The 22,873-nt window shown below is 37.9% G+C and overlaps 1 protein-coding gene across 5 annotated transcripts in view; it reads right to left on the bottom strand.

Moving 5' to 3' along the window:
- Positions 1-2,210: 2,210 nt before the first annotated feature.
- The window catches only part of LOC105222005 (ATP-binding cassette sub-family C member 4), a 63,720-nt gene continuing 43,057 nt past the window's right edge, over positions 2,211-22,873 (bottom strand). The window contains exons 1-13 of one of the 5 annotated variants that reach the window (XM_049448982.1): positions 19,651-19,728; positions 16,517-16,733; positions 12,957-13,088; positions 12,667-12,854; positions 10,402-10,631; positions 8,288-9,139; positions 7,942-8,219; positions 6,054-6,804; positions 5,624-5,978; positions 5,319-5,549; positions 3,048-3,580; positions 2,821-2,981; positions 2,211-2,745 (exon numbers count right to left, since the gene is read on the bottom strand). In XM_049448982.1, the coding sequence (XP_049304939.1) occupies positions 2,481-2,745; positions 2,821-2,981; positions 3,048-3,580; positions 5,319-5,549; positions 5,624-5,978; positions 6,054-6,804; positions 7,942-8,219; positions 8,288-9,139; positions 10,402-10,631; positions 12,667-12,854; positions 12,957-13,088; positions 16,517-16,701 (4,161 nt within the window). In that variant the 5' untranslated portion in view covers positions 16,702-16,733; positions 19,651-19,728 and the 3' untranslated portion in view covers positions 2,211-2,480. Of the gene's footprint in view, positions 2,746-2,820; positions 2,982-3,047; positions 3,581-5,318; positions 5,550-5,623; positions 5,979-6,053; positions 6,805-7,941; positions 8,220-8,287; positions 9,140-10,401; positions 10,632-12,666; positions 12,855-12,956; positions 13,089-16,516; positions 16,734-19,650; positions 19,729-22,873 lie in introns of those variants that run through there. The other 4 variants (XM_049448981.1, XM_049448980.1, XM_049448979.1 and 1 more) reach the window with 4 other exon arrangements.

Here is a 22,873-nt window from a genome sequence, read left to right as displayed (position 1 = left end):
TTTTCCTTGGGGAAGCCACATACCTAAAATATCCCTAAAAAATATGCCTATTACGCTTTTCAACTCCACTTGGTGGAATTGAAGTTAGAGCAATTCAACTTTAGATCTCTTTTTTGGAACTACAGTTTAAAATAATATTAAAGAAATATATATTAAGACATACTGGGTTTGTCCGGAAAATAATATGTCTGAGTCGTTTTAAAAATATGATTGAACTAATCGATACAATTCTTTAAAAATTTTCAAAATAGGCTCCTTTTGCGTCGGTGCAGCGCTACCAGCGCGATTTCCAAGCAGTGAAGGCGTCACGGAAGGCATTCTCCGGAATCGCCTTGAGAGCCGAGGTGCATGCTGCTTGGATCCCTGTCTGTCGTCTCAAAACCTTGCCTTTCATCAGCCTTTTCAGGCAAAGAAACAAAAAACAAGAAAAAACGTTAATTTCGGTTGCACCGAAACTTTTATTTTTTTTTCTTTTATTTTTTTTTTAATATTTTTTTTAATATTTTTTTTAAATATATTTTTTTTTTAATATTTTTTTTTAATATTTTTTTTTTAATATTTTTTTTAAATATTTTTTTTTTAATATTTTTTTTTTAATATTTTTTTTTTTAATAAATACTTTTTGTTATATTTTCTATATATTTTGTTATATTTTGTTATATTTTTTTTTACTTTTTTAGTTTTTTTTAATTTTTCACAGTTCTTTTAAATAAGACAGATCGAAGATTTTTTTCGATCAACTTTGCAAAAAATGTGTTTTTCCAAAAACCTTTGATTAATCACGACCTATACACATCCACTAACCGATGAAACTTATTTTTTTTATTTTCATCTGATTCTTCGTCTGTTATGCTGATCACCGCGAGGAGATGGTTTTGGGCGGTGCCTCAGGAAGCCAACCAATGACTGAATTTTCTACAATTTTTTATGAAAAATTCACAAAATACTATTCAAATGTTACTCTTTGATATGCTCAAAAGTTGTAACAAATTATTTTTTTATTTATGAAATTTTTTATTATATAATATGAAAAATAAATTGGTGAAAAGAGACATTTTTTCGGTCGTTAAAGCCCACGTAACCCCTTAATGTCATTCTACATATACATAGCACCCACGAACATATCATGCAAATACTACACATTGCTGCTAAAGTTGCTATCAGACTCTGAGAAGCTGGACGCATTGAAGGTCCCAGAGAGAGATCCGAAACACTCACTTCGACTACTTTTGATAACTATACCGCGAAACCTACTTCCAGTGGCATCTTCACAGTGCACATACTTCCAATAGATATATTTTTGGGTGGTGTGGACTGGCTGGAGACGACCCGCTATGAACTTTTACGTGGTTAGTTCAAAGCTCAAGAGTAAAGTTGGAAGGCAAAAGACTTTCTCTTAAAAAAAACCGATTATTTTATATATTTGATCGTGTTAAATTTTTTTTTTGTGTATTTTTTCGAAAAGTTCATTCAAAAACAAAAATTAAAAAAAAAGGTCCCCAAAAGTCAATTTCTACAAAAGTTATGGCTATTTGAAAATAAAAAAGCCATTTTTTTTGAAAAATTCATAACTTTTTTGAAGTTGGACAAAAAATTTTGAAAAAATTCTCAAAAATGTTTTTCAAAGGGTAGAAAAGGATGGATAAGTTTCAGCAAAATCTAAAGGGGTCGGGTTCAAAAGTGGTCGATTTGGTATGGAATACCCCATATGTATTTAATTTTTTAATTATTACAATTTTTTTATTTAATTTTTTTAAATTATATATTTATAGAATAAAAAATATTGTATTTTGTAATTATTTAAAAAAATATATTTATTTTAATTATTTATTTAAAATTCTAAAATATGCATTTTTGAATCCTTAAATAGAATTTGATTCTTAAACGAAAAAAGTATTAAAAAATGTTAAAGGTGTCTTCTGTTGTAATTTGTAGAAAAAAAATTATCATTACTTAACTTAAATATTTAAGAATTATAATGAAAAACAGAAATAGTTTAATGAAGTAAACAAATAAATGTAAATGTGACAAAATTTTTTACATAAAATATTTCTTTTAAATGTAATTTCAAAATAAAAAGTTTTCAATATCGCGTTGCTTTTGGAACTTATGTATATGCATGCATTTTTCGAAAACAGTAAGAAAAGGAGGCTGAGACTAACAAACATACACATCTATTATGTAAAAAAGACTAATTATTCTAAAGCACATATGTATGTTTGTACATGTGTACATATATTTTTTATTTTATATTGAAGTGTTCCCCCAAATAATAAGCTAACATTAGTTAAAAAATTCCCTAAAAACTATACTATTCTTATATAAAGGCAGTTAGTTTCACTTATATTGTACATTCGCATTAACTACGCATGCGCAAAATCAATTTTTGAGCACGTCGCTATTTAAAAAATGCCACTTTTAAGCACCGTTAAGGTTTCGTGTTTTCAGTTAGAACTACTACAAAACAGCAGCTGGCACATTTAAGCCCGTTGCTTCATATTGTATGATTCGCTGGCGATTTTCTTAAGTGATTCTGCCTCGGCGCCCGTAGCATCGACCATTTGACGCAAAGCGCCATTTTGCTTCTTCAGCAGCAGGTGTGGTATATCGAATTCGCGTGCGCGACCATCATCCATCACGAGTATGCGATCCGAATCCATAACGGTGTGTAGACGATGAGCAACAGTTAGCACAGTGCAATGCTTGAATTTGGTGCGAATGGTGGTTTGGATGAGCGCATCGGTTCTGTGTTGAAAAATAAAAAAAAATGTCAAATAATTAAAAATTTAATTAGGAAATTAGTATTTTTGGAATACGCACTGTGGATCCACATTGGCGGTGGCCTCATCTAATACGAGCACTTTATTGTTGCGCAAAATGGCGCGCGCTAAGCACAACAGCTGACGTTGACCCACACTGAAGTTGCTGCCGCGTTGTGTCACCATATAATCCAAGTCGGGTATGGCGGCCTTGAGCTCCACCTAAAAGCATTTACAAACACATATAACATGCAAATATAAAATATAATAGAGATATCAGAAACTCACATCCTCCAGCGCGCGCCACAAATCAGCATCACCGTACTTATCGAACGGATCTAAGTTGTAGCGTATGGTAGCGGAGAATAGCACCGGATCTTGTGGTATAATCGAGATTTTCGAACGCAGTGCCTCCAGCGAAATACTGCCGGTTTCAATGCCATCGACCATGATGTCACCTTCCAGCTGCGAGAGACGGAAGAGCGCACCAATAAGCGAACTCTTACCGGCACCAGTGCGTCCGACCACGCCCACCTTCCAACTGGGTTCGATTGTGATATTCAGGTGTTTCAACACTGGTGGATTGTTGGGGTCGTAACGTAGTGATAGATCCTTAAATTCAACTTGCCCATGTGTGGGCCAAGAGGGCGGTGGTTGTTTCTTGATTTCCGATTCTTGTTCCAGATCTGTATATTCGAGTACGCGCTCCACGCTAGTCATCTGTTGTAATGATTCGGCTACTTGGCGTACGCCAAACTGCACCATGCCGGTGAGTACCATGGCTTGAGAGATGGCCAAACCGACGTTGCCGCTGAAGGTTTCTAATAAAATAATTTGTTGTGTTTGTGGTTAGAAAACGGTAGATAAAAAATGTATTAGGTATACAGTATATTAAATGGAAAATATTATGGAATTTATAATTATTATGGAAGATGGAGTCGTGTGTAGAAGTTCACGCAAGTGAGGGTGTGGCCAGAAACAATTCTTTTACATAAGTATGACTCAAGCAGCTCACGACTTCCGGTCCTATACCAAGTATCCTCTGGGCAAAGAATGTCCGTTTGAAGGCGAGCAAAAGTGGGAAAGCGAAACATCCTCTTGATCCGCTGGGTTGTGCGTTGGTTTTGAGACCCCCCACGTAACAAACGCCCCCATTGTCGGACGAGCTATTCCAACCCGGCGGCGAAGAACTGATAAAGAGTATGCTTCAACTTCTTTGTAAAATATGGTCGGACGAAATCATGCCCGACGATTGGAATTTAAATGTGCTCTGCTCTGTGGGATAAGCCTCCTCAATATCGCATATAAGGTTCTATCGAGCGTATTGTGTGAAAGATTAAAGTCCACCGTTAACAAGCAGATTAGACTTTATCAGCGTGGCTTTAGGTCTGGAAAATCAAGAACCGACCGAATATTTACCGTGCGCCAAATCTTGGAAAGGACCCGTGCAAAGAGAATCGACACACACCACCTCTTCGCCGATTTCAAAGCTGCTTTTGACGCGATGTCTGAATTTGGTATCCTCACAAAACTAATACGGCTGTGCAGACTGACGTTGGTAAGGACCGCTCCGAACTCCAATGTTACTGTTGACAGTCATAACTTCGAAGCCGTAGATAATTTCGTCTATCTTGGAACCAGTATTAACACCAAGAACAATGCCAGCCTCGAAATCCAACGCAGAATAACTTTTGCCAACAAGTGCTACTTCGGACTGAGTAGAAAATTGAGAAATAAAGTCTTTTCTCGACGAACAAAAACCAAACTCTATAAGTCAATCATTAATCCTGTCCTGCTATATGGTGTAGAGGCATGGACGATGGCAACATCTGATGAGTCGACGTTACGAGTGTTCGAGAGAGAGGTTCTGCGGAAGATTTATGGTCCTTTGCGCATTCGCCAGGGCAAATACCGCATTCGATGGAACGATGAGCTGTATGAGATATATGACGACATTGACATAGTTCAGCAAACTAAAAGACAGCGGTTACGGTGGCTAGGTCATGTTGTCCGAATGGACGAAAACACTAGAGCTCTGAAAGTGCAGGGAGAAGTAGAGGAAGAGGACTCCGTTGGAAAGGCCAGTTGGAGAAGCACCTGGCTTCGCTTGAATTCTCCAATGACGCACTGTAGTAAATTCGGCTATCACCGCGTAAGTGGTGTCAACGACAGTAAAGAAGAAGAAGAAATGACAAATGAATCAAAAATCTTTGTTACTATTTTTTTGTTCTGCAATTTTTACACTGAGGCCTTGAACCTATATACCTTTGAGTGACTTGAGACATCAATATATCGCTAAAACGTATGCACCAGCAGATATATGACGGACCTTTAATTTTCAAATTTGGTTTTCAAAATGGAATATGGATAAAGTAAGTCAAACGTCCTAATTATATCGAAAAAGTACGCGTTCAATAGAAGATTACGAGCTTTACCGCAACTACCCCCTTTTAAAGAATAAATATAAAACGTTGCCTACATTTAGGCTACACGGTAAAAAATCTATCTCTATTAAGATATGTAGATTCATTTTTTTATTTTAAAATGCACAACACTTACGAGTTCCCATTAACGAAAAACTAAATGTCACCGAGGCAAGGAAGCAACAGCTGACACAGTCCAACCACAAGCCCAATGCAGTATTTGCAGCCATTGTCAGTTGCCAGACGGCGCTATGCACATCCTGTAGACTATCAAACTCCTTTATGACAATATCTTGTAATTCACGTGCGCGTATAGTCGCAATGCCAGACAGTGAGGCGGAGAGATGAGAGAAGACTGGACTACGACCTGTGATGTGAGATTCAAAGTTAATAATAACAATAATTGTGAGAATAATTTTTTAGGCTTATTGCCGAACTTACAAATGCCCTCCAAGCGCTTGAGGTCCTGCGAAGGACGCAAATATAACTGTAAAATCCAGTAATCAACTATGGCTACAATTAAAATTGCCAACAACAGAATGGGATTGATGACAGAGATCACAATCAATATGCCAAACATAACCAAAGAGATTTGTATGAAGTCCATAATAGATTTGGGTAGATACTCATCAATGGCGCCCATATCCTTGGAGAAACGATTTAGAATGCGACCCGAGGGATTGGTGTCGAAGAAACGCATTGTTGCACGGAGTATGCAGCCAAACATGCGATCGTGCAGCACTTTTGAGGCATGCATGCAGACTTTGAAGAAGAGATAGTCACGATATATGGTCAGCTGTGAAAATGCGTGAGACAAAAAAAAATTCTTTAGAACGAACACACATTTATCTTACATTCATTGCTTACTCACCAACACAACGGCGACGATGAGTGCGCCGTATATATACAAACACTCGAAGGTGGTGAAAGTTGTTGGCTTACTGAGCGAACGCAAGTATTCTTGTTGCGTCCAAATATTTACGAAATAATCAGAACCGCTGCAAACCACTTGTGACAACAACATGACGCAGGTCATAAAGACTAGACCGCATACACTGCTGCCAGCGCGGAAATATTCCCACCAAACGCGTCCGGAAACCACGCCTTTTGCCTGGTCCTCCGCCAAACCAGAATCATCGGAGAGATCCTGTTCAGAGCTCAAAGCCAAACTTGCCGATTTTCTCGTTAGCGAACCATCAGCGCTGGTGCAACTGGTACGACGCAGCGGTTGATAACCATCACGCACACCATCAATATAAGGAGTTTCCTCATCCTCATAGGTGGTTTCATGTGATAAAATCGATTCGTTCTCACTCTCGACGGCTTCATCTTCCTCCTTTATGCGTTCAAGTAATTTGGCAAAATCAAGGTCACTTTTCGACAGCTCCTCGTAGGTGCCTTGCCGCGAGATACGTCCATTTTCAATGGTCACAATCCAATCGGCTTCGGTCAAGAAGTGTACTTGGTGGGTAATCAACACCCGTGTGGCCTTTTCAGTGGCCAAACAACCGCGTGGTCCAATTACTTTGTCGAAAAGGTGACGACCGACGTGTGCATCGACGGCGCTTAACGGATCATCGAGTAAATAAATGGAAGCTGGTTTGTAAACCGCACGTGCCAAGCTAGAAAATTTCAAAGAAAAGTGTTACAAAAATATTTTTTTGAAGGACAGTATCATTATAGTTCACAATGTTTAAGAAACTTCAAACTCAGTTGAAAAACTCTGTCCTATCATAAAGTTTATAATCGTCGGAGACCCTATGAAATACATATAGATTTTATTCGTTGAGTTTACAGCAGCGCGCCAGTCGTCTTCCTTTTCGCTGTTTGTCGCCAATTGGAAATTCTAAGTGTACCCAGGACCTTCTCCATCTGGTCTTTCCAACGGAGTGGAGGTCTTCCACTTCCCCTGCTTCCCCCGGCGGTTACTGCGTCGAATAGTCAGAGCTGGAGTATTTTCATCCTTTACGACGACACAACCTAGCCAGCGCAGCCGTTGTCTCCTAATTCGCTGGACTATTGATGAGCGACTTATAGAGTTTGGTCTTTGTTCGTCGAGAGAGGACTTTACTTCTCAATTGCCTACTCAGTCCGAAGCAGCACCTGTTGGCAAGAGTTATTCTGCATTGGATTTTGAGGCTGGAAATTGTTATTGGTGTTAATGCTGGTTTCAAGAAAGATGAAATTATCTACGACTTCGAAGTTATGACTGACTTGGGAGTCAAGTCGCGAGGTCGACGACAGTTTGTTTGATGACAGGAGATATTTCGTCTTGCCCTCGTTCACTACAGGCTCATTTGCTTCGCTTCCTTATCCAGTCTGGAGAAAGTAGAATTAATTGGCGCGGTTATTGATAACAATATCATCGACCTACGCCAGCAGCTGTACACTCTTACAGAAGATGGTACCTTCTCTATTTATTTCTGCAACCGTAATTATTTTCTCCAATAGTAGATTGAAGAAGTCGCACGATAGGAAATCGCCTTATCTGAAAGCTCGCTTTGTATCTAACGGCTCGGAGAGGTTCTTCCCGATTCTGATGGAGCTTTTGATATTGCTATCAGTTTACACAGCCGTATGAGCTTTGCGGAGAGTTCAAATAAGAATACACTATCATATAGCTGACATACAGACGAACCGATCAATATGAAGTTCTTACGTGGAACATTTTTTATTTGTGAAGGGTATTACAGCTTCGTTGCAACCGCAGTTAATATTTGTTTTTGCAAATCATATACGCTTTATACACCGCAACTAACCTTATACGCGCACGTTGACCACCCGACAGTGACGCGCCGCGCTCGCCTACAATTGTCTTATCGCCATTACTAAGCTGCTGGAAATCGGTCGAAAGCGCACAGCACTTCGTTACCTCATTATAACGCTTGCGATCGTAAGGCTCGCCAAAGAGTATATTATTGCGCACAGTGCCGGTGAACAGCCAAGGCTCCTGAGCGGCATACGAGAGTTCGCCTTGTATGACAACTTCGCCATCTGTGATTGGCAGTTCGGCTAACAGTAGCTGTAGCAATGAACTCTGCAAAAAAATTATATTTTTGTAAGTGAAAGTGCCTTTAAAGTGTAAAATAAAAATATAGAATATACCTTGCCCGCACCCACGGGACCAATAACAGCGCACAACTGACCACGCTTTATTTCCAAATTAATATCCTGTAGGGTATGCTGCGGTTTCGTCAGATCCCAATTCGCATTCACCTGTTTGAGTACAATGGCATTGGCGGCGCTGCTTTCGCTCGTTTTTGAATCTTTTTTATGTGTCAGCCCATGTGCTTTCTCGTCGTGTCCCTCCTGCTGCAGGAAGGTTTCGACACGATTTAGTGAGACTAGTGCCTGAGCACCGAAAGACACAGCAATCGGATACCAAATGGCGGCGAACAAATGCAATGAATTAATATAAGTGGCCGCAGAGAAAACAATATCGGCTGAAATTTGATTACCCATAAGTACAGCCGCTGCAATGGTTATATAGAGTGTGGAACGTTTCGTAATCACCATCGTACTCAAATGGAAGCCACGTAAATATGATGCATAACGAATTTGCTTGATTTCACGACGACGCGCCTCGCCGACCACAGCCTGAAAGGGTTTCTCCCATGCATACATTTTGATCACCTGAATACCCTGCACCAATTCGTTCATGATGCCGACCCGCGCATCGGTACGTTTGGCGATTTTCATACGCAACTTGGAAGTCAATTTACTGAAACCGGTTTGCGCGGGTATGGTTTTAAGAAGTAGACTGACCACGCCCACAACTGCTGCCCAACCAATGCCTCGCCAAATGAGATAGCAAATCAGCATGGCATTCAATGGCATTATCCAGATCCAGTGCATGTAAATGAAAGCGTAGTCAAGACGATTAACATCGTTCGAGAGCAAATTGATTAGATATCCGGCTGGAGTTTGGCCAGCGGAGCGCATTGAGAGGCGAAGTGTCTGAAATTAAAGCATGATAATGGAATCATAAAGACATTGAAAAAAAAACATTGGAAAGTGAAAAGAAAAAAAAATTGTAGACTTTAGTAACTTAACAAAAAGAGTAGTGTGAAATAAAGAGAAAATAAAGGTTTTTATTGTTATCTAATAATACCATGTTTAGACAGACACTTAATCACACGGTTTTGGCTGTTGAGTGGTTTATCCCACTAATCTTATAAATTACATTATCATTGCTGACTTAGAAACTACAAAGGGGAAAAAAATGTAAACAAACTATTTTTTTTTAAAGCAATGAATCTAATTTACCCTGAAAATCGACTTCCCAAGTGAAAAAAATGCGTCCATTATTTCTATTATATGGAAAATATTTAAAAGAATACGGCTTTTATTACAAAATACTATATGACAATGTTTTCTTTAGATAAATATTGAACGATGTGAATTCTTGAATGACAAAAACAGTTGTTTTTTTCATCTTTCCAACGGCAGTGAGAACGGCCTGATTAATGAAGGGCTTAAATGTAATCTAATCCTTTCAAACTTTCGGTCTGATCATGGTATAAGGCGGCAATACTATTCAGACCTTCTCTTTTGAAGTGTTTTCAACGAATCATGCATGGAATTCGATTTCTTTGGCACGGCCACCACAGGCACGCTTGCAGAAGTCTAGAAGCTCAACCCAATTTTCGACGGTTTTCAAGCATAAATCGACCGATCCTGCTGCAATTTCATGTTCGCACGAAGTTCATCAATCGTCGATGGCTTGTTGGCATCGACCATAGATTTGACCTAGACCCACAGGAATTAGTCTAACGGAGTCAAATGGCACGACCCAGGCGACTAATTGACTGGGCCATTTCGTGAGATAACACGTTCACCAAACTTGGTTTTCAATAAATCGATTGTAACATTCGCTGTGTGGCTTGTGGTGCCGTCCTGTTGGAACCACTCATTGTTCAAGTCCATATCATCCAATTTAAACCAAAAATATTCAGTTATCATTTAGCAGTAGAGATTCCCATTCACAGTAACGTGCCGGTCTTGGTCATCACGGAAGAAGTACGGCCCAACGACGCTGCCGGCCCATAAACCGCACCAAACCGTTTTTTTCGGGATGCTATGGTGATTCAAGGAGTACGTGTGAATTGCCGCCTGACCAATAACGCATATTTTGCTTATTGACGAAGCCATTCAGCCAGAAATGAGCCTCATCCAAGGAGAAACCACCATGAGCGATTATTGCTCAAGTATTCACTCACCTTTCTGTAAATCAGCGAGCAACAAGCGATGCGCACGCGTGCGCCCATCAAACGCTGCCTCAAATCCACATGATGTATAAGAAAGCAACCCAAGAGTGTGGATGTTACCAAAATAGTGCTCAAGCAATAAATATCGTTGAATACAAACCATAACGGATCTTCGATATCACTGAATTCAGGTTGCTCAGTTGTCGCAGATTTTCCGGCGACGTCAAGGATGTTAGATGATGCTGCAAAGAAAACAAATATTTATATACATAAGTATGTAAGTACTGGCACGTGTATGTGGGAAAGAAGAAATGAGTAAATCGAAATGAAAGAAATTGATTGAATGATATCAGCAATTGCAGTGTCGTAATCAGTTCGAGCAAGCCAATCAATAGTGCACTCAGCTAATTGTCAGACAACTTAATTGACGCAAACGGTTCGCTTTGTCCTCAGATTACTCACGCCCATACGTAGATATACATACATATATACATATCAACTATTTCTGTACTCTAGATTTGCGCGTAGACGACGAACCACGTTCAGGACGGCCATCAACATCAACTGTTGATCAACAAAGGAATTGATGCTTGCGAATCGATGATTAACAGCCAAAGATCTTACTGACATCGTTGGAATATCGGAAGGATCAGTGAAAACCATTTTGAAAGATCATTTACGCTTAAGAAAAGTGAAAGTACGATTGGTTCTAAAATCACTAAAAACAGCGTTGCGTTAACGTCTGTGGGACAATGCTTTCTGACTACCAGGATGTCATAAAACATATTACTACTGGCGATGAGCCTTAGATCTATGGGCTCAGAAAACGATATCGTGCCGCAACCACCGCATCCACCTGCTTTAGCTCCATGTGACTTCTGGCTATGGCAATATTCGCTTAAAATTAGTTTGAATGAGCAGAAAGAACACGCCGAAATGCTCTCCTCCTTCAACTGTATGCATGAAAAGATGGATGTCGTAAAGGTCACACTCATGGCGATTTTTTCTCTGCTCACATACCGAGGGAGAAGCCGCTGGAGAAGAGATATAGTGAGACTCTTCACTGATAGGTCGAAGGTAGGAGGGAAAGATAGAAGGGAGGTTTCGTGTAAGGAGCTCGCCGTCAATCTTAGCTCTAGGCTGCTAGACCACTGTAATGATTTTCAGGCAGAAATGGTGGAATCAAGGTGGCAGTAGACGTACTGCTATGAAGTGCAACCTCTTTTAGGGAAGTGACCATTCACTATGACAGCAAAGTGACAATACTAGTACTGAGCTCGTTAACTGTGCACTCAAAGCTAATTAAGAAATATCTGTCTTCGCTAGAAACTTTGTAAGCCGATAAGTAAGATCCCTGTTAGGATCGACCTAACCTCATAATAAAGTGAGTTTGTACGATATAGTTAGCACTATAAAAATATGAAATATACATACAAGGACTTATCCTTGATAACGATAGTAACAGTGTATAAATTGGGGTTTACATTGCTTTTGCATTCAGGACATACTCTGAACCCGGCACAGCCCATCTTTTTTTCGCCTCTCAGACCTCAATAAAAGTGCTTACTGGAAATAAATTTAGCGACTATGAAATGTTAGTCACCTATACTGAGGTCTCTTATGTAGCATATTGACCAAAATGATAAGGAAAAGTTGGAAAGTGGGGAAGATTGGAGGATATAAATCTGATATTGTTCTGGTGTCGTAAAAATCGTCTTGCCGATAGTCACTGATTGGTCAAATGCTGTTGGTGTTAACATGAAGCTAAGCTGATGGTTATGTAGACTTATATGCAGAGCAAACCTCAGAAGCAACAAGGGGATATGAACCCATGTTTCGGTAGACGAACCTCTCAGCTAGTTTTATTTTATTTGTGTATTTTCAGAGTGGTTTGTGACAAATTGAAGACCTTGAGGTCGCTGGGTCAAAATTTTTTAACCATCAACATACTTATATCAGCGGAACTATTGGTTAGATAGGATTTTCCTTCTCGATGAAGGCTTGCATCTTGCTGTTATTTCTGGCAGAAACATTTCTGAAAAATTTAACAAAGGCTACAGAGTGAACGGTTCTCTTCTTTCGTCCCGACGGATGGACAGTCAATTAAACTTCAATACAAATACTATATTTTGTCGGTAAGGGTGTGGCTTGGATTACAAAAATCAAGAAGCGAAGTGGCCTTTTTATTGGTGATTCTCCGCAATTTATTTCACTATAATCTTTATGATCTAATAATTTAATGCATACTAACTGAAGTCCATACATGAATACACTTACCTCCTCCAGCATCAGCCGACAACAAAGACATGTTTTTCACGGCTGCATCAATGGAACGTATCGCTCGGCTTGTCGCATTCACTATCTCAGTGGCTGTTGTTGTTATATTCGCTGAGCGATTTGAAGAGAGTGACACTTGCTTTTGAAATTGCATCAATAATTGCGCCAAAACAGCGGGTATGAGTGATCTGTTAACGCAAACAAAGGATTTACATATAAATAAGGGCGCAGTTATATTTGTAGAAAAGTAGAACTCAGAAGATTCTTTCATTATTTCATCTTTTACTTACTTAATGACCATATAAATTAATGATATTATGCCATCCACAACTGCGGACACCCAAAATGTGCGCAGAATAGCATTACGTAGCAGCGGCTTACGTCCCTTGCGACGTGCTCGTTCCACTTCAGCATACCATTTTCTGAAAGCAAAAAGGCAAAGTTAGGAGAATATACATTTCAACTAATTTTATTCATAGTTTCAAAGGACAAACTGCGAAGTTAAAAACTTAAAATAATTGCCGTTGAGCGCTGCCTGCACGTTATTGCCTTTGGTACGGAAATACTTTCAGTTCTTGGTTATTTTATATTTTATTCACTTCACTATCACTACATAGTTATTATAAAACAAAGTCACTTTTTCTGTCCTTTTGTCCCCTTAAATGTTTAAATCTTGAAAACTAAGCAACTGATTTTGATGCGGTTTTTTTCAATAGATAGATTGCTTGAAGAGGAAGGTTTATGTCATTATAATTTGAAGAAATATATAAAGGGGGCGTGGCACTCGGACAAAATGTGGTAAAAAACCATATATTTTTTGTTTACACAGCCATACATCATAAAAGAATCCACCGATTAAAATGAAACTTACTTGAAGTTAAACTTTCAAATAGTTACTTTCGTTTTGCATCAAAAAAATAGTTGATTCATTTCTTATTTAACCAAAATTGTTTAAACAAGAGCAGCACTTTTTCCAAAAAAAACTGTTTGTGTGTTTGTTCGCTGTCAACCGAATGAAACTTTAGAAGTTATGTGGGAATCTCACCCCACCTCATTCGTGTTGAATTAGATCGTGTGGTGAAAGAACTCGGTACGTACACATGTATGTAAGTACATATGTACATATGTACGAATCTCTCGCATCATTAAATTTCGGGCGTAAATATGTATGTATGTATTTTTAATTCATGTCGTTATTACCGTACTGAATTCCATGTAATTCGGGGGTGTTGTGTAATCTGATAGTTGTCGAATACGGAATTGAAACCGATCAAAAAAAGTAGTACATAGGTGTCATGAAATCCGATATTATTGGTTTGCTATTCGAAACAGAATTTGTATCGGTTTTGGGTGTCGTCGAAACCAATTTTATCGGTTTTGCTATCAGAAATAAAACAAGAAGATAATCGCCAACAGATTTGAATATTCAGTTTATATTTCTGTGTGTTGTTAGACGGTTGAGAAAATGTAAGTTCAGGAATTTATTTATTATATTCTTACAAAGTAATTAACTTTATTTTTGTAGGGGAAAACATAAGAATAGAACGCAAAATACGATCATAATTGAATTTATGGAAAAAATCCAGATATCTTAAGAGGGTTTACGAAACGCAATAAACCGACAATAGAATCGTTATGGCAGGAAGTAACTGAATCGCTTAATGCTGCAGGTCCTCCACACAAAGATGTAAACGGGTGGAAAAAGGTAAGTAAATTTCAGTCAAAATTAAACTGCAATTAAAACAAACTTATTTCTATAGGTTATAACTGAGTGGAAGAGCGAAATCAAAAGAAAATTAGCTCACAACAAAATTGAGAGTCGAGCAACAGGAGGTGGCCCATTTTCTAAATATCAGCTCACTCCAAACGAAGAAACTATTGTGCGTCTTTGTGTCATTTCTCAAACTATAGAAGGCATACCAGGTGTTGCTCTTGGCACCCAACCCGTCAATGAAAATTTAAATATTACAATTGCAGGGGTGAATGCAGATTTGTCTTCCTCATCGTCAGAGCAACAAAATATAAACTCAACTTATAATGCATCCAATAGACAACAAGTTGTAAAAATAAAATAAATATGTAAAAATGCAAAAAAATGTAGGGTATGAATTTAGATATTCCAAAAATAGCAAGCAAATCTTCATGGTATAAAGAAAGGGGAATTGTTTTACTCCAAATGTAACGCGTGCGGGCCACGGAGAGTAATGAATAAATCAAAACTGCGGGATCGATTTTAATCATTTTTTCAGTGAGTGACATAGGCCTTATATTTTATTTCCGTGCGAAGCCGGGGCGGGTTGCTAGTTATACATACTTTGAGGATAAGGACGCTTTTTTCTTATTATCAAATATATTACTTCTTCTTTATTGGCGTAGACACCGCTTACGAGGTTATAGCCGAGTTTACAACAGCGCGCCAGTCGTTCTTCCTTTTCGCTGTTTGGCGCAATTAAAGGATTCCAAGCGAAGCCAGGTCTTTTCCCACCTGGTCTTTCCAGCGGAGTGGAGGTCTTCCTCTGCTTCCACCGGCGGGTACTGCGTCGATTATTCTCAGAGTTGGAGTATTTTCGTCCATTCGGAGGACATGACCTCGGCAACGTAGCCGCTGTCTTTTAATTCGCTGAACTATGTCAATGACGTCGGATATGGAATGTGATATTCGCCGTAGCCAATGCACAAATGACCATAAATCTTCCGCAGAATCTTTCTCTCGAAAACTCGTAACGTGGACGCATTGTCCATGCCTCTGCATTATATAGCAAGACGGGAATAATGAGTGACTTATCAAGTTTGGTCTTTGTTCGTCGGGAGACAACTTTATCTCTCAATTGCCTATTCAGTCCGAAGTAGCACCTGTGGGGAAGAGTTATTCTGCGTTAGATTGCGAGGCTGACTCTTGTTGCTGTAACTATTGTCTGCTGTTATGATTGTCAACAGTGACGGGACAGCCAAGTCGCTAGTGCGACGACTGTTTGTTAGATGACAAGAGTTATTTCGTCTTACTCTCGTTTACTACCAGACCTATCTGCTTCGCTTTCTTATCCATTCTGGAAAAGGCAGAACTAACTAACTAATATCAATTCCAATCATCGGGCATGCTTCGTCCGACCATATTCTACAAAGAAGCTGATGCCCTTTATCAGTTCTTCGCCGACGTGTTTGAATAGCTCGGCCGCCAATCCATCGGTCCCCACCTCTTTGTTGTTCTTCAGGCGGTTAATTGCTACAGCTATTTACGACGCGAACAGTTAGTCTGCCAAATTATACCGTGGAAAAAATTTAACAACAATTTGTCTAAAATTTTATGCTGCTTAGAATAAAGTGTTTTGGGGAGTCTACCTTATAACGAACACAAGTATTTGATATAACATTCAGTGAAGTCTTCGAAAACTCGCCTCAGATGAGTCATCTACCCACCACTGTTAGTGACGATAGCAACGAAAGAATACAAGAAATTGTACTTGGAAATGGTTACTTTGACATCAACATCTCTTATGGATCGACTCAGCACACTTTGGTTAATGTTTTGGATATGAAGCGTGTTAATGCTAAAATTTACCAAGAGAATTTAATCTTTTGCAAAAACTACTTCGTGGAGAAGTGATTGACAACCTACATAAGAGCTGTAAATTTATCAAACGCCTAATTACTGATAACAAGACGTTTATGAATATGGCTTTATAAACCATACAGCGGTATCTACGCCAATAAAAAAGGTATACAAAATATAAAATTTCCACCACATTTTTAAAAGCTTGAAATTGTTTCAAACTTTTGTGAGAGTACAAGTTACCCGGCTGCATGTGAGCTTGGCGCATCTTTAATTGTTTATTAAATATTTGTTACTTACTCTTCCAAGCGATCTCCTAAATCCTCTGAGCTATCTTTTGGCATACATTTGGTGAGATCATCTGTGTTCAAGCCATTTTTGGCGCCCTTAAAGAGCAGCGGCATTGCCCAAACGAAAAGTAGTTGCGACAGTATGTTCGCATGACGGCGAGGATTGATTCTTTTTGGCTTACGGGAACTATCCATTTTGCTTAGATGTGCTCTATAGCAAAGTATCACTGTAAAAATAAAATTAAATAATAAAAATTTGCACCCATAAAATTATTAATTATAAAAGCAATATATACATATGTAGGTATATAATAAGAGACTGTAAATACATATATATATGTGTATTTTTAAAAACAATAATAAATAATAAAAAATTACACTAATGAAAATATTGACTAAAAAACTATATAAATACATATGTATAGGTATATACAAAGAAACTATAAATGCATATGAACAGGTACATATATTTAAAAACAGTAAGCTAATTTTTCAGTCAGATTTCGTAAACCGGTATATTTAATATTATTATATTAGAGTATTGACGATATTATTAGACTGTATAATTCAGAAGGATAGGATTTCCTCGAGGGATAGTTGCCAAATCAGCACTTGTTTTTGACGTTAGCTTTTAGGTTGCGTTAACAAGAGCCGTTTGGAAAGCACTGCAACCAAGTCCAAACGCACGACACAGTAACCAAAATTTCTTCGCCCAGCAGATCAACCTTACATAGTACCGAATCGCCTGAGCCAAGCCTCTAAATCGATGACGGTATACATATTTGAATATCTGAGAGAGAAATTTCCCAAACTCAAAAATTTAACAGGAAATAATTGTAGGTTTATAAATACAGGAACTGACAAAAGGTAAGAGCTTTGAAGAAAAACTGAATGATCAAGAAAAGCTTGCCTGGAAATGTTTTGTTGGACAAATTCAAGGAAATGGAATTGAACATCTTCAAATCATCGATTTATCGCATTTTGATTGAAGATTTGGGTTTAAGAAAAGTGTGTGCACGGTTTGTTCCGCACAAATTGACTGACGACCAAAAATTGCTCAGAAGTCAACATTTGAAGGCCGATTATTTGACCAAAAATCACATTTTAACCATTAACTACTCCCGGTATTCACCTGATATGGCACCGTGTGACTTCTTGCTTTTGTCCATGAAATGAAAGCGTTATGCAGACGTAGAGGCCATTCAGAAGGCTTGCACCGGCATTCTGGCGGTCATACCGGCCAACAAGCTAAAACACAAAAATTTAGCGAAAAAACTTACAAGGAATCAATGCAATATACAACGGTGTTACCGTGGTGCAAAAACCAAAAATACTATATGACAATCTTTTCTTTTGATAAATATTAAGCGATGTGAATTCTTGAATGACAATAACAGCTGTTTTTCTAACGGCAGTGAGAACACTGTTGGGTTATGAAATGCTTAAATGTAATCTAATCTTTTAAATTTTCGGCCTGAACATGGTATCAGTTGCAGTAAATGTTTTTAAAAGATTATCCTCTAAATAGTATGTGCTAAAGTGTGTCAAGTACAGCATATCAGTGGCTGCCAGAATATCTAATCATTGCCAGACATATTTACATAGGTATGTTTTTAACTCGGCTGTAATCGCGTAAGCGGTGTCTACGCCAATTGAGAAGAAGAAATTTTTATTTTTTGTTAGATAATAGTAATTAAGTGTTACTTTTGCTTTTTCACTATTTGCGTATAATAATAATTTATGATGTGTACAAAATCTTTATCATACAAAATACAGAAACTATACTACAGTGGGCAAAAAATAGTAAGACTTTTTAATTTAAATTTCGCGCGAAGGAATTGGTGCTTGAGAATCGACGATTAACAGTCGGAGAACTTACTGGAATTGTTGGAATATCGGAAGGATCGGTAAAAACTATTTTGAAAGATCAGTTAGGCCTAAGAAAAGTGAAAGCACTATTGGTTCTAAAATCACTAATTTTTTTTTTGAAAAAACGTCACGTTAACGGCTGTGAAACAATGCTTTTCGACTATCAGGTTATCATGAAACGTATTATTACTGGCGATGAGTCTTGGATCTATGTTTATGATCCAGAAATAAACGATTAATCAGCCGAATATCTTGGCAGAGGTGAGCCGAAACCGAAAAACCACTTTAAAGCAGGTAAAAAATCAATATTATATTAACAGTTTTTTTCGATTATCGAGTTGTGGTGCGCTCCGAATTCCTTCCAACCATCCAAACTGTCAACAAGGAATACTTCTTGAGGTTTATGTGTCGTTTGCGCGAAGCTAATCGTAAAAAGGGCCCTTCCTTACTTGTTTAGTACGAGTATAAATTCACCTCTGAATATTTCGCCGGCTTTGTTCCTTGCAAGCTGCAAGAGTATAAAATATTTGAAGAACAGCCACAGACTGAGTTTTTCTAATTGATTGAGTACTAAACTCTCAAAACCTGTTTCCACTTTATAACAACAAAACATTTGTTAGCAAAAGGATGAATAACATCCAGTTACGTAATATAAAAACAGGGAAAGTTGTGATTTTTTTGTCCTACTACATTTTCAATGCATTTACATTAGAGTGGATAAAAAAAGATTCCGTTTGGTACTCTGAAAAATATGTTCCTAGACACCTCTAAGAAATATGCTTCAATAATGAAGACACATTGTTCCATTTTTACCAGGCCTAAATTGTCCACTGTAGATTTGTTTCTCTTTTTCAGGGTTATCTACTTTACTACTACTACACTTGACTACATACGTAAATGGCGGCAAATCTTGCGTTAATTTCAGGACACCCGTCACCTTGAATATATTTTCTACACACATACATATTTGTTTTTGATTATGCGCGCATTACAAAAAAATTTCATTGTGTAATTGATTTAATTTCATTAATAGAAATTTTATTACTCCAAATATTCGTGCGCCGTAATAACACTTAGTATCAATTTAAAATATAATAAAATCACGAATTGTAAAATTTGCTATTAAATACAAGAACAATTTTACGTTTGAAATTCTATTAGACGGAAAGAAACACTGTTAGCCGCGACATGTAAACAAACGTGCGTGGCTACCGGCAGCATAACCTATACGTAAGTGAGTAGGTAAGTAGGTAAAACAGCTGAGCGTCTACTTACCACTAAAATAACGAATGAACACGGTGATAAGCACTTCCGCAGTGCGAAGGTAACTATTGACTGAACTAAAGATTGTACACCGAGTTGTACTTGTACTTGCACTTGTATTATTTGGTCAAAATTAGCACACGAATTCTACTAGCAAAATATTTGATTAAACACAAAATAATTACCAACAAATCTGGCTTAAATAGAGCGAAAGCTCTGAGGTATTTTTTGGAGCAATGCGCGCGTATGCAACAGTGGCGATAAGGACGCTCACGGTGAACTCTAAGCATTTGGTAGCCGGTGTGAGAGAAGCAACATGTGTTGTAATTTTGAGATATACCGACTCAGATAATACTCCGACTTGATAAATGAGCTTCTATCAAACGCGAAAAGACAACACTTCAAAGGACTTATCGCTTCCCGATTTCCTAAGCAAAAGCTTCTAGATATATGTAAAAGCTCAAGAGTAAGAAGAGAAAATTTACATTTTGCCGGTGGAAAAAACTTAATTAATTTGTTGTATTTTACTTTCTTTGCTCAAGAATTGGCAACTACCATTACTGGGCATTTTTGAACAACAAGCCAATGAACTTAACGATGAATGACGAAAGAAATTGGTTAAATGTGTCATTTAATGTAAGTATGTATGTGTAAAAAGCATTACTTTTAAAAATTTATGGTATATACATATGTAAATATAAATGTATATATACAGCAAGGCAAGGTTAAATTCGGATGGAGTCGAATACTTGTCGCTAATTGTAAAAAATGAAAGGTCGGCATTAATTTGATATAAATACCGTGTTGAGTCGGCAATTAGTATTCGAGTGAGATGAGATTTACATCGCAAAGTTATCTGAGCTATGCTAAAACAGACGTTTTAGTCATGCTTGCAGCCCACTAAAATCGATGGAATCGTTTGTGTGGGGGTTGAGAAGCCTCCAATGATACAGTAAATCAAATGGAGGGTAGAACGGTAGAATCACAACCGCTGTTTTTTCCTAAGGCAATGTTTTTGACACAACCACCAAGGATGATGTAAAGGCACTTAAGGATGGGTATCGTATTTTTTCCGGCATAAATCCAAACAGCAAAACAGCGGTATGTTAAGGACAGTGACCCCGGACCAACATACTAAAACTGGTTTTCTAGGAAAACTTCTATAAACCGTAATGAAATAGTTTTTTTTTTAAATGGCTGATTACCAAAACTTCTAATCATAACGCACATATCACAACTATCATTTGCTCCAGCCTAAGCGTACGTGTTTTCGGTGATTAAAAGTTTAAAAAATTGCTTTCTAAATTTTATTACACTTCAGCAGTTATATTGCCGAGTAATTCACGTTTTTTCCCCACATGAACAAGTTATAGTCATCAGTTGATTTTTGTACTTGAAAGTTTCAAGTTCAAATACGTTCCATAAATATATTACCAATTACATTTCCACAACTAAAATTTATGAAATACTGTTATTTTCCACGTTACCTGAGAAAAATATAACAGTATTAACCTTTTCCCGCTTTACCGGCATACTGACCTTCCCCTATTATGACCCGCCACATGAACTTGAACTTGGCACATTAACCTTATTCGCGCTGGGAGCTGAAATACGCTCTAAGTAAGTCTCACAAAAACTTAAATATGGAAGTGTTGCAGTGTATTTATGGTTGTGCGCATGTTGTAATGTTAGATACCGGTGAAACCTGTTGCTTCGCCTTTATTGGAAAAAGTGGAGTCTGGGAATCACAGTCAGCTGTATAGGCCATTTGACGCCATGAAAAAAACACATACATTCATGTACATACATAAGTATACACTACTACTTTTGTAAACAGAGAGAGAAAATGACAGGAAAGTGAAAATTTTGAAAAATCGTTAACTTTATATATGTATATGTATACATACATATGTTCATAAACGTTTTTTTCACATTAATGCGCAGCAAGATTATGGTTGGATTTATTAAGACCAAGGAGTTGAACATGAAAGCGTTTTGTTATTTTGGAATTTTAATGGGAAAAATATAAAAATGGACAGGGCTTCAATTAATGCTAATCTTGCATATTCGGATTAAGCCACCAATGAGGACGGAACCCTGCGTCTCCAAAGAGGTGCGGTTATCAGGCGACATCTGACCGTTATAAAATGTTTTGTTAGGTAAATATTACGAAGTTAAATTGGTCTCACTTAGAACACAGTTTTCCCATATTACTCCCGTTGAAACACACAATTCTATACAATATTTTCAAAATATGTACTCTTAAAATGACACCAACTTATTTCAAGTGTATAAGAGCTGCCGAGGTGATACTGATTGTTTTTAAAAGAAATGTCGCCTAAAAGAGGACTAATAATCTGGTCGCAACTTTCTTTTAATAAGTATTAAGAATTTCGATTCGGCTGCCAGAGAGCTGAAAATCAAAGCAAGTTCCGATAGAGAGACAATACTGCTGTCCAAATAAGTAGCATCAACAATATTTCGATATCTTCTTTTGAAAAAAAAAACTGGAGAGTCAACCCAAATTATAATAGAGTTGAAGACAGATTCGACGCGCTTGGAGTGTGTTTCATAGGACGAAATGACTGAAAGGCAGGAAAGGCTTTATATACAATCACTGGACAGTTTACTTTACGAAGAAGCGTGCCGCAATGTTTTCTCATCTCTATCAATCTTGCCGCAACCCAAATTTCAAGGGAATGAACTATGCCAAAAAGTAGACTACTATGAGTAAATCGAGGACACTACAAGTTCTTATAGAAATAGCATATGAATTATTCTGACGAGTTGAGTAGATTTGGCCAAAGGCTTGATTTTCGAATAAATACAGGGTGGCTGATGAAAGCCGCTACCCCCCAAAAAAAATAAATAATTTTTTTTTCTATTTAATGAATCTGGTTAATTTTTTTTATTTTGCAGATTGACTTTTACATTTAACAAAAATGGATAACTGGTACACTGAAACAAGAATTTGGATTGTCCGCCGCTATCACGCACTGGAGTCCGTAGTTTCGGTTCAAAGAGAGTATAGGCGCACGTTTGGCGGCAATCCTCCGAGCAGATGGACCATAATGAGACTTGTAAACAATTTTGCCGAGCATGGGACAGTCAACAGAAGACCTTACCATCGAAACCCTTAAGTTCGAATGGAGGAAACAATCGCTGCTGTAGCTGCTGCCATACAAAATAATCCACGTGCTTATCTGCTCTAATGGGTATATGCAAACAGCCATTA

The sequence above is a fragment of the Bactrocera dorsalis genome, chromosome 2 (genome assembly GCF_023373825.1).
Source record: "Bactrocera dorsalis isolate Fly_Bdor chromosome 2, ASM2337382v1, whole genome shotgun sequence".
NCBI lineage: Eukaryota > Metazoa > Arthropoda > Insecta > Diptera > Tephritidae > Bactrocera > Bactrocera dorsalis.
Note: the sequence above shows the minus strand (reverse complement) of the source record. Positions and strands in the feature narration are given on the sequence as shown.